The sequence below is a fragment of the Pistacia vera genome, unplaced genomic scaffold, assembly GCF_008641045.1.
Source record: "Pistacia vera cultivar Batoury unplaced genomic scaffold, PisVer_v2 Contig1130, whole genome shotgun sequence".
In the NCBI taxonomy this organism is placed as follows: domain Eukaryota; kingdom Viridiplantae; phylum Streptophyta; class Magnoliopsida; order Sapindales; family Anacardiaceae; genus Pistacia; species Pistacia vera.
In genome coordinates this window covers 3,526-15,483 of record NW_022195172.1, presented here as the reverse complement: position 1 = coordinate 15,483, position 11,958 = coordinate 3,526, and the positions used below count along the sequence as shown (strand labels likewise).

The 11,958-nt window shown below is 34.9% G+C and overlaps 2 protein-coding genes across 2 annotated transcripts; one reads left to right on the top strand and one right to left on the bottom strand.

The window, feature by feature from the left end:
• Positions 1–3,602: 3,602 nt before the first annotated feature.
• Positions 3,603–6,178, bottom strand: LOC116142685. The gene is made up of 4 exons (XM_031428106.1): positions 6,046–6,178; positions 4,524–5,689; positions 4,305–4,377; positions 3,603–3,767 (listed from the first exon to the last, which is right to left on the bottom strand). Exons 1-4 carry the CDS (start codon positions 6,151–6,153, stop codon positions 3,603–3,605), a joined length of 1,512 nt encoding a protein of 503 aa, XP_031283966.1. The 5' UTR covers positions 6,154–6,178.
• Positions 6,179–7,291: 1,113 nt separating this feature from the next.
• Positions 7,292–11,738, top strand: LOC116142715 (vacuolar cation/proton exchanger 3-like). The gene is made up of 12 exons (XM_031428131.1): positions 7,292–7,738; positions 7,939–8,202; positions 8,322–8,389; positions 8,684–8,712; positions 9,023–9,219; positions 9,340–9,552; positions 9,814–9,951; positions 10,212–10,328; positions 10,406–10,459; positions 10,589–10,705; positions 10,911–11,007; positions 11,365–11,738. Exons 1-12 carry the CDS (start codon positions 7,685–7,687, stop codon positions 11,388–11,390), a joined length of 1,374 nt encoding a protein of 457 aa, XP_031283991.1. The 5' UTR covers positions 7,292–7,684; the 3' UTR covers positions 11,391–11,738.
• Positions 11,739–11,958: the final 220 nt, after the last annotated feature.

The window sequence follows — 11,958 nt, the reverse complement described above, 5'->3', positions numbered from 1 at the left end:
TTGTATCGAGCTTGGTTGGGCTTGTAATAATTGGTTTTATTTCACATAAATGCGCAAAGAATGGCAGAAAAGTGATTGTGCAATATTTACAAACAGTGTTTGCCGCATCAAACAACAGGCCCCACAACACCAACACGGTTCCAGTATGGAGAATTTTTTTTATTTTTTTTGTCATCGAGAATGTCTGGACTAGCTTACGCACAACCGGGTAAATTTCCTCAATAACCACCCCTATTAGTGTCTGAGAGAACTCAAATTTAAGAACCATATTAAACCTTTTTACTCATTAACTATTAAACCACTCAATGGTAGTTGAAATATTAATGCTAAGTTAGGTGACTGTAGAAAAATGGAAGCACATCTTAACCACAATGTCAAGAGCTGTATTATAAAGTTTTTAAAAATTCATGAGAGCTCAAATCACAACAATAAATAGTCAAATGTTCTTGTTGAAAAAAATGCAAAATTTAGCCTCTTGTAATCCTTTCAGCATTGTACAAAGTCAAATAGAAGCCACTAAATGGATCCCACTTCATTTGTGCGCATGTGAAGTGATAGTTGATTGAATTTGAAGACTTGGTCAGTTAACTATTTAAAATATTCCAAAAAGATTTGACTTGAAATTTAGTTGTTTGCGTGCTGTATAGTTATATTTGTGTCATTTTATTAGTAATGCAGAAGACAATGTTCTAAAAGAGCAGATTTTTAAGGCATGTAATACCCTCAACTTTGTTTGTTATTGCTAATTAGTAATTAGTATTTAACCCTTTTTTTCCGATGGGTGTATCCCTTAATTTGTCCATGGCTCGGACTTCCGTCGCTTTCAGGAATCATATACTTATAGGCTCCGACGTATTGGACCATCTATCATACTTTGATGGAGTAAACTTTCTGCCTCTTGAGTGTCAAGGGCAAAGGCATGGTTAATTAAGAGAAATTTAGGAGCAAAAAATAAATAAACAAAGGTGAGTCCTTTGGTAATTCTTTTCTGTTCCATTTAATTTGAATTTGCAGAATAATTTCAAATTCTAAATATGCTACAATAAATGCATCACCCCAAGTTTTTGTCAAGATTTGAACCTTGGATACCGGAAAAATTCGGCAACCTGGCATTTTCTATGCCAAAAAAAACGAATGAGAAGTATTAAATTATATTTGATTATCCACCATGGGAATGCCTCAAACTTGAAAAGTAAACAACATTGTGAACTCAGAAGGAAGAAAGTCAAATTTTACGCTTCGAGTTCTCTAAGTCGATAATTTCCTTGGCGGCATGATAGCTATTGTAGTTACTATTAAGAACAACTGTATTTCTATTTTCAAAACTTTGAACATGCCAGAAAAAGTTTTTTAGTTTTTCTGAACTTTGAACAATCCAGCAGTTTCCTTTGGTTTATGAGTTCAGCTACTCCCATTATCATGGTGCCCTTAATTGTACTGCTAAATTCATTTCCGTCAGGTTCTACATAAATTCTTTGCATCAGTCATCATCCACGAATTCAATCCAGCGGGTTAACTGTTTTTCCTAAAACGAACTGTCAATTGATTAGGATGTGTAAACAAGTTTCTTGCCAACCTAATTTGATGATAACTAATAAGAGAAACATATTTATATGACGATAACTTGTAAGAGAAGGAATTGCAACAACCATATGTATTTTATTAATTAATATCAAACGTTGGACGAATTTTATTGATAAATACATGAATTATAGATAGACAATGCTCCAGGATGCAAATTTATCCAAGACAGATGCGGCATATACTGAGTCTTGTACTGGGTCCCAATTATTTTAAACCAGGTGACGACGGAGCAAACTGTTGACGCAGTCCATTCTTACTAGGACTACTAAGAGTTACAGGAACTGGCCTCAGACTCCGGCGGATTAGACTTCCTGTCAGCAGAGACAAACACGAGAACAGAGTGAAAAGTTAACAACTGGAACACAAAACACATACATTTACTGAAACAGACAGGTTCTGTTCCTTTTCAAAATATGGTTTCTTCAAGTATGTCAAAGAAAACCTGATACAGAGTTTTAACTGCAACATTATGTGAGTTAAAAGCTATATCCCATCATGTAAATCAGAAAAAATGAAGCTATTTGTACCTTGGATAGCTGCGAATTCTGGAATTTTTGCTTCTGTTTGTAGAGGCCATGAAGTCATTGTTAATACGATGTAGGCTACAAGCAAAACGCAAACAGGAACACTCTTAGAGAACACTTTCATTGCTAAGTTGGTTCAATATCTTATCAAATGCATGACTCAATGACATACATATATAAAGACGTAACCAATCCCCACCCAGTTGAATTTAATGCTTCTTGTGCTGTATTTATTTGACCGCATCTACCATTCAACAAGTCTCAATTGGAAAAAGAGAACCACTTCGATTGAGATATTTATTTGACAATTCTTTAATTCTTTGCACCATTCATTTTGAAACAATAAATAGTCAAAAATATAAACCTCTTGTAATCATATCGCCGTTACAAAATGTCAAAAAGAAGCCAACAATGACGTGTTTGGTTTGCTGTATATCACAACACTTAAAACACGGCATTGGATTGAAAATTTAAAAGATAGGCTTGATTTGGGCGGGGACAGGGTGGGATTGTGGTTTGAAGACTCGGTGAGTCAACCATTGAAAAGACATTCCAAAGAGCTTACCTTAAACAAGTTAGTAGAGGCCATGAACTCATTGTTAATAAGATGTAGGCTGCAACTGCAACTGCAAGCAAAGCACAAAGGTTAAAATAATAAGTTTGACAAAACAAAAATTCACAACTTTTCAATTTTCATTGGTAGTACACCGACAAAAGAAATAAGCTACAACACATACTTGATTGGATGTTATCTTTTAAGAAACGAATAATTGTAATTTACAAACAAAACATTTATTTTATAAATGTTCATATTTTATAATAAACTTTATTGATAAAGCTGTGAATTACAGATAGGAAATGCTCCAGGATTGAAAATTTATCCACACAGATTTAGCATATACTGATTCTTGCACTTCGCCTCAACTATTTGGGCCGTGTCCATGCGATTCCTCGGGTTTGGAGTATTGATAATTATACGAACAATCCTCAGGCTCCGGCTGACTAGAGTTCCCGTCAGCAGAGAGAAAGACAACACAAAACACATTTACTAAAACAGGCTGCTTTCAAGACAATTTCTTAGTGGTTTATTTCCATTTCAAAATTTTGTTTCTTTAAGTATGTCTAAGAAGCCTGATACAGAGTTTTAATTGCAACATAATATAATATACTTTCGAATTTTACTGGGTATACCTGCCTCAGAAAGGCAGTACTAGCGGACATTTGGATTTACTTCAGGTAATGAACTGGTTAGCAAAGAGCTGATATTCTATTGCTTTCTTTCTTCATTGCGTTGTACATTTTAGATCTTGATTATGTTCGAGGGTAAAACAGCCTTGAATTGTTCAGTCAGGGTCCTCAAATAGCCTCTTAAGACTACATCGATGATGGTATTTCTAACTCCGCTTACCACATTCTTTTGGGGCCAAAATGCAATTCGCAGCTATATTTGATAAACCTTCTTCCTGTTGAGTCCAATCACCAATGTAATCAACATTAGCTCCTGTTGACAGTTGAGGACTCTTTGGCCATGATGTTCCTCCATTTATCCTTGAGATCAGCTGGATTACGAGTTGGATCAAAAACATGGCGACCGAATTCCAAAATTTTTCTCCAAGGTAGATTTTTGTTCACTTTAGTTGAAAATTTCTGCACTCCTTCCTGCAGTACAAGAATAGATGGCAACAACTCGGCAAATCAGATAATGGAAATTTCATCTTCTGACTCAATCCTAAGTATTAAACACCCCATTAAAACAACAATTTAACTTTTTGGAATTTGACCCTGTACTTCACATTTAAAAACATGAAAACACATAAAATATATGCCAAATTATGTTCCTGTAAGTAATTCATTAAACAGAAGCTGTTAATTGTGAACCTGTAATTTATAAAGTTTAGAACTAACCAAAGCAATCGAATGGATGTAAAGAACATTTTAGAAAATAAAAAAAATACTGATTTATCTGAAAGCCGATGGGGTGCACACACAGGTACTTATCCACTAAGAGACCCGTGTTGTATAAATTTATATCCTCATGTAGTTGCTGAAATAAAACCTATCACAACCAGCATATCTGTGTTTCGGAAATAGTTCAGCAAACGAAAATTTCCCATACACAATATTTTACCTAAGAAGGTAAAATCTAATAGCAAGAAGTTTAGAAAAGGGAGGAAGGCTATGTCAATAAGTCCATACCTTGAGCATTTCTTCTTCTTCAGTCGTCCAGTGTAGTCTCTTACGCTTCTCATTACAAAACATCTGGCTTGTGCTGCAACATAAAAGGAAAATTAATTTCGAATTATGTAACAAAAACAATTCAACCACTCAACTAATGCCTATTATAACAAAACTATGACATTTCCAACATGAAACTTTATCAGAGAATAAATTAGCCATATGTACATGAAGACTCACAATTTCTTAGCGGCTGCTTTTTGTAGACTAGGCTCTTTTGAGGCAGTTACTTTCTCATTGTGAGTCCTAGCAATTTTCTTTGGAGTGGCATTTAGTCGGGAGGATCGTTTCTTTGGTGCATCAACATTCTGATGCGCTTTCTTCTTACTTTTTTGTCCAACACGCCTCTGACGCATTAAGAGTGTCTGTGCATCAGAATCAGACATTTCAGCTCCTGATGTTTCCGGGAGAATTTTCTCTTCATCCTCCATTCTTCCTCGCTTTAGCTTTACAGAACAAGATACACGTATTTCTCTTCCTTCTTCCTGATGTGGACCATCCGCAGCATTTTCTTGTACTCTGGAAGCAATACAGGGCTCTGTTTGTGGTGGATCTTCAACAGTCCTTTCGTTTCCACTATCATCAACTTGTCCTGAATCCTCCACTCGTATTTCTTCTTCATCTTCTAAAACTTCAAACTCATGACTTTCAGATAAATTTTCCTTACTGGATCCTTCTTTATTTGTGATATTCACAGGTGACTTGACCCCCGGTGATTTCTTCATACTTTGATCATCTGAAAGAGGTTCACCTTGGTGTTCAACAGCTGTCTTACATTGATCACAGGAGTCAACTAATTTTGCAGTGTCCTCATTATTTTCTTGATCATCCTCGACTTCCACAAATTGACTCTCAAGTTGATTATCATCCTTCCTATCCTCACAATCACCAAAGTTTTTCTCTCCAACAGGAGGAGAAACATTCAGCTCCTCCTCTTTATCTCTTCCACCATTCTTCTTCCCTTTATCATCACCATCCATTTTCGAATCAATAAAATGCAGCAACGCTCTCTTTGCTTCCATAGCTTTCTTCCTCAACTCTTGAGTCCTCACCATTTCACGCTTATACCAACAATAAGGGCAGTAAAAGTTCCCTACATCATCAAATTTAGGTCCAGATTCCATGCAGTTCTCATGAAGGGCAAGTGCGCAGCCAATTTCACTACAAACCAACAAATTCCTGCCACTTTTATCACATATAATACAACTCTCTCCATCTGACCAATCCATTTCCATAAACTCTCCACTGAAACCTAGACCACCAGGCATTCCTACTAGATTATCAGTCCCAATATCACTAAAAGCTGAAGCCGTATTAATATCATCATTGTTTCCATTTGCTTCATCCTGTTTAAATATCCAAATAATTCAAAAAGCTAGTCATTTAATTAACAAAACTGATAAACTAAAGACCTATCAACAGAGAATAAAAATCTCGGTAACTTTACCACAACGTACACAACACGTCACGATTTGAAGTTCCTAATGTAAAAAAATCAAAAGAATTTCATTTCTATCACCAATAATTGAAAAATAATTATAAAAAACCAAGCATTACAAATCCACAAGTACAGTTTTCTCTCCCACTCGTTTTATTGGGAGATGAAACGACGTCGTTTCGCGACTATTACCGGAATGCTTACAGAGACACAAACGTAACCCAAAAAAAAAAAAAAAAGAATAGTTAGAAAGAGAGAGAGTACCAGTTTGAGAGTGGGAAAAACAAGTGAGCAGGTGTTGGCGGTTGGAGTTAGAGTTGGTGAAGACAATTTAGAGAGACGAGCTCTGCCACCTCGCGTTTTGGTTCTCATTTCTTCTCTTAGACACGATTCTGTGATCCGTGTGTGTGTGTGTGTGTGTGTGCGCGCGCGCGCCTGGGTTGATATTTGGGTAAAAGATATGTTTCTTGGGCCATGGCCCATGAGCTTATCTCCCATTAATATGGGTTTTCCAAATTTGAATTAGCCGGTTGTTTGTCTGAAGCACAACATTGATTCAATCATAGTTTATTGAGTATTAAAGGGTTAATGACTTTTTCCCACCCAAATAATGGTTTTATGACATTTTTTCACCTATATATTTTTAAAATATTAATTTATTATCTAAATTTATATTACAATGATAAACAAAGAATAAACTCGATTCAAGTTGTTAGGGCTTTTGAAGAGAGGAGATTAACGAATCTTTTGATAGTGGAATATTAGATTTTGATGGTTGTGATTGATCGGAATTTAACTTAGGAGAGACGGTTGTGTAAGCCTTAATCGCTTGATTATTGATGATTGAAATGATCTACGGGAGTAGGATTTGAGGGGTTTTGGTAAGTGATGATGGAAAAAAAGAACAGTGATAATATGAGATTGCAACTATGTTGGAATCGTAAAAAGAATATAAATTTAAATAATAAAATGGTATTTTAAAAATCTATAGATAAAAAAATGTCATGAAACCATTATTTGGGTGGAAAAAAGTCATTTACTCAAAGTATTAAATGAAGATAGAGCATTATTCTATGTCTAATTGATTTGATAATTTTTAAAATATAAACTTTAGTTGTGATTTTACTTTAAAGTTTTGTTTTATATTTACATTGCGATTTTATCTAACGACGCATAGTTTCCTCTTCAACGAAGAAGGAGAGAATGTTTGAGCTGCGTGATATATAATCCATGAATATAATAATATTTTATCTTTTAAATAACAGTTGGTAGTTGAGAGAAAGGAGAGATGTTGGGTTAGAATTGGATGTTTCATTAAAAGTACAATCCTAAATGTAAGGTTCAAGACTTAATGGAGACCATTTTATTTTTCTCTCATCTATTTCTCCGGTAGAAATAGAAAAGAAATTACAGAGACACAAAGTCATGGCCAGCAACACGTTTTCAGTCTGAAAATAGAAAGAAAGAAGAGAACTGAAGGCGATAACAGCGCATGCGAGTGGCTATTGTTGAATTTCCATTACTTACTTTTCTCGTTTTTAAGCCCCTCCATATCAGCCCTTTACAGTTAATGCTTGCCCATTAACAAAACATTTTTAACCAATACCCGCGTTCTGTCTCTAATCTTTCTTTTCTTTGTTTAGACTTTACTTATTCAATGCCAGAACCACCCACCATTTGACTTCCAATTACGCGCACACTTTCTTTGCATCCCGCTCTTATTTCTCTAACATACTTTCCTTGAAACTTCCTTCAAAGAATATATTATATTCCACGATTCTTGGATGATTGTGTGAATAATTTATCAATCTTTCATTGTGGAGAACATGACTGAGCAGTAATGCTCGTGCTTGGACATGGAATTTTTGCTTCTGTTTTGGTCTAATCAGTCTGCAACAACAACATGGATACCACAAGCAATAATACAGAACTAACTCATAGTCATTCCCATGTTGAGGTTTGTTTCTTTTTAATCTTCTTTTCATCCCGTCTTGAATATTATATATCCTTTTTTTCTAGCATTCGTATTCAATGTTATGTAATTATTGATTTTTGATTAAAAAAAAGGGTATTGAATTGTTTTTTGTTTTTTATTTTATTTTATTTATGTTATGTAAATATTGTTTTTTGATAAAAGGATGTTGATTGTTTGTGTAGATGGGGTCACTTATGCAAGAAAGAGCAGTGCTTGAGGTTGAAGATGAGGCCATGGAGAGTCCTGCAAGAAAGAAACATCCATTTAAAAACAGATCATTATCTCAAGGTGGTTTAGATGATATCAATGAATCTTTATATCTAAAGGGCAACAATATGGGTGGTTTTGTTGAGAGCATCAAGGTCGTTATATTCTCTACAAAACTTAATATACTCATGATTTTTGGCCCCATTGCGATTGTTGTAGATAAAACTTCTGGAAATCATGTGAGTGTTTTGTGTTTGTTTTGCGCTGTTCTGTTATACAATCATATATATATATATATATATATATAAACAAATTATATGCTTTGCTTATTTAAATTAAACTTTTGAGGGCATTACAGAGTTGGGTTTTTCTTTTGAACTTGTTGGGGATCATACCATTGGCTGAGCGTCTCGGCTTTGCTACAGAGTGAGTTTCTATATATAATCTGATTCTTTGTTTATTTAAGTGCTTTTCCGGAGAATACATGTGTCATGTGGAATCATCCAATTATTTGAATTTACATATCCTGTTAACCCTTTTGAACAGGTAACCAAATTGGAGAATTTCTTATAGTTTAGATGTGTTTCAATGTCTTAGACTATCAAAATTAGATAAATTTGAAATCTGGACATGTACTAGACTTGAAAACTCATTGTGTTTAGTGATTAATTACATGATTTGATGAGTTCCTAATGCAGCTTAAGCTTACTCTTTATGCAGGCAGCTGGCTTTCTATACTGGACCCACAAGTAATGTTCTTTTCATTCTTTACATTCAAAAATTTAAATTTTGCCAGATGTTGATTGTTGAAGTTTTTCTTAAAGTTCGTATTTTTTTGAACTTTTTTATTCACCCCCCGCCCAGAATTCTCTACTTTTTTAAGCTTTATGAATTCACCATTTACAAATATAGAATATGTCCAAAGACTCAGAAAAGAAAAAAAAAATCAAAAGCATTAGAAATAGTAACAGCAGTTAATTTGTTAATGGAGTTTTCTCAGTTGAAGTAAACATATTCTTCATATTATTTTCTCTGAATGCCCTGAGATGTGCTTTGCAGTTGGAGGACTTCTAAACGCTACATTTGGAAATGCAACAGAATTGATAATATCAATTTATGCATTAAGAAATGGCATGATTCGTGTTGTTCAACAGTCATTACTAGGTTCAATTCTGTCAAATATGTTACTGGTGCTTGGTTGTGCGTTTTTCTGTGGGGGACTTGTGGTTACTAAGAGGGAACAAGTCTTTAGCAAGGTATGTCAACACTTTGATCAAATTTGATGTATTAAACCAAGGTGAAAATGGTTAAGTTGTTCTTTCTTTGATATCCTTAACTACTTGTTTGACAAAGATGCCTAAATTGTTTATTGATAGGCAGTTGCTTCAGTGAACTCTGGATTGCTACTGATGGCAGTCATGGGCCTACTATTCCCTGCTGTACTTCATGCTACACACACTGAGTTGCATTTTGGGAAGTCTGAATTGGCTTTGTCAAGATTTAGTAGCTGTGTCATGCTTGTAGCTTATGCTGCCTATCTATATTTTCAGCTGAGGAGCCAGCGGAATCTATATGATCCACTTGATCAGGTTAGTATCATCACTCTGGAGAAAACTATTGTTATATAATTTGGGAGCAGTGATATAATTAGAAAGCTAGTGTTGTGCAGTGGAAAATATTAAATGAGTAGTGAAAATAGCAAGAGAAAAGAACAGAGGACAGAAGAATTTACTTCATATTGTCTACATCCACAGAGGATACTTTCTTCATATACTTTTGAAAATTACTTGTAGTTTCACTTCATTTCCCAAGCGTTATTTATGGTTTCTATAATAACTGGCATTACTCAGGGAGAGTGTCTGAGTGAACGGGTGGATTCAGACGATGAAGAAGCTCCTGAGATAACAAAATGGGAATCAATAATATGGCTGTCTATTTTAACAGCATGGATTTCAATCCTCTCAGAATACTTGGTTGATGCCATTGAGGTAATATTTTCTTTGTTAATATATCTCAACGTCTTTTGTGTAACAAATTACTGTGAATACATTCTATGCATATTATAATGAGATGATGACCAAGGTACCTGCAATAAATCTCTCCAACTTGCTTATTTACATTTTATTTGTTGCATTTCTTCTCATCCATTGCATGCAGCCTCTTTTATTTAGCTGAACAATGGAAAAAATTGTCTTTCTGCACTCTTATTGAATATTTGTGCTTAGAGCATATATGGTTGAGTTTTCAGGGAGCATCTATTGAGATGAAAATGCCAATGTCATTTATTAGTGTTATACTACTCCCAATAGTTGGGAATGCGGCAGAGCATGCGGGTGCTATTATGTTTGCAATGAGAGATAAGCTTGTAAGTGCCTATTCTGTTGATTTCATATTGCAACTGAACACAATTAATTATTCTTAAAACTTAAATCTCTTCTGTAGGACATATCTTTGGGAGTGGCAATTGGTTCGTCAACACAGATAGCTATGTTTGGGGTAGGTAGCAAGCCAAACATGTATTCTAGAGGACTTTCAGATTTGAGGACAATTCAAATTGTTTGTTTTAATTCCCCTCTTTGAATTATCAATCCCCTGAGCCTAATATTATTGTTGTTATGAGTGCAGGTTCCCTTTTGTGTAGTTGTTGGGTGGATCATGGGACAGCCTATGGATTTGAATTTTCAACTTTTTGAGACAGCCACACTTATAATTACTGTTCTAGTGGTAGCCTTCATGCTGCAGGTTTGCCATTTCTGAAAATTATGTTCTTGCTTCCATACCTGCCAATATATGGACAAAACTATGCTTGAATATATATTTTATTCTTGAGAAGCATCTCTTTAACTTTTTCAACAAATCCAACTTAGAAAAAAAATTTGTTGTCTGTAAAATATTATGTTCATTTTATAATTTGTTGTTCACATATTATTTTATGTTGGGGTTGCAGGAAGGAACTTCTAACTACTTTAAAGGACTAATGCTAATGCTTTGCTACGTGATAGTTGCTGCAAGTTTCTTTGTACATGTTGATCCTGCTTCATTGCGTAAGTTATTGCTCCTCTTTGCTTAATGTGGCAAATAAATAAAAACAATAACAGCAAGATTTTTACTACGCCCACCGTGGGGCTCGAATCCAGAGCCTTGCGCTCTCCCGACTGAGCTAGATAGGCCTTATAACTGCTGCTTTTCTTGCTGTGTTTTATTGAAACAGCTACTTTGCAGAAGATCAAATGGTGTATTTTGATGCCATTGGCAACAAAATGAATTCTTTTTCTAATTTCCCCCTTTCTTTCTCCAAAAATTTTCTCACTATTGTTTTCTCTTGTCAATATTATATGACTTCTAGTTGCGTTCATAATCTTTTACTACTGTTGCTTATTTTATAACTCATGGTTTTGTAGAGGATAAACACCACAAACATGGCTGAATACACTGGATTCATGCGGTAGATTGGCTCAAGCTCAAGGTCAATTTGTACACTGGAAAATGGTTTTTGCAGAGAGCTCTTGTTTCTAATCATTCTACCTGGATTCAAGCTTTCGTGACCATGAGGTTGACCTTCTGAAGCTTCGGGTTTAATTGTTGCTGCTGCTGAAGTTTTCTGCGTAAATATCCATTGTATCAGTTACAACTTCCCGGATCTTGTTTTCACTGCAACTTTCCTAATGACACAACCATTTCTTACTTTCTTGTGCCTAGTAGTAGTGGCTTCGGTATAAAGAGGATGGCTAGGGATAGGCTCTAGCTTTTATACGAAATGTATAGAGTAGGAATTCTTGATATATATATATTTCTTTTGCAGAACTCAAATTATTTGATCATTTATTAAAAAAATACATCTGGCATCTATATATACTAAATACTGACAGTTCATTGTTTATGTACAAAATTATTAGCATTCTAGGTGGGCTGTCTCTCAGCTCACAGCAATAAATTTCCGCAACCTTTTCTTCACTTAACAGTTGGTGAAGTTACTAATACGGACAGGACTAACC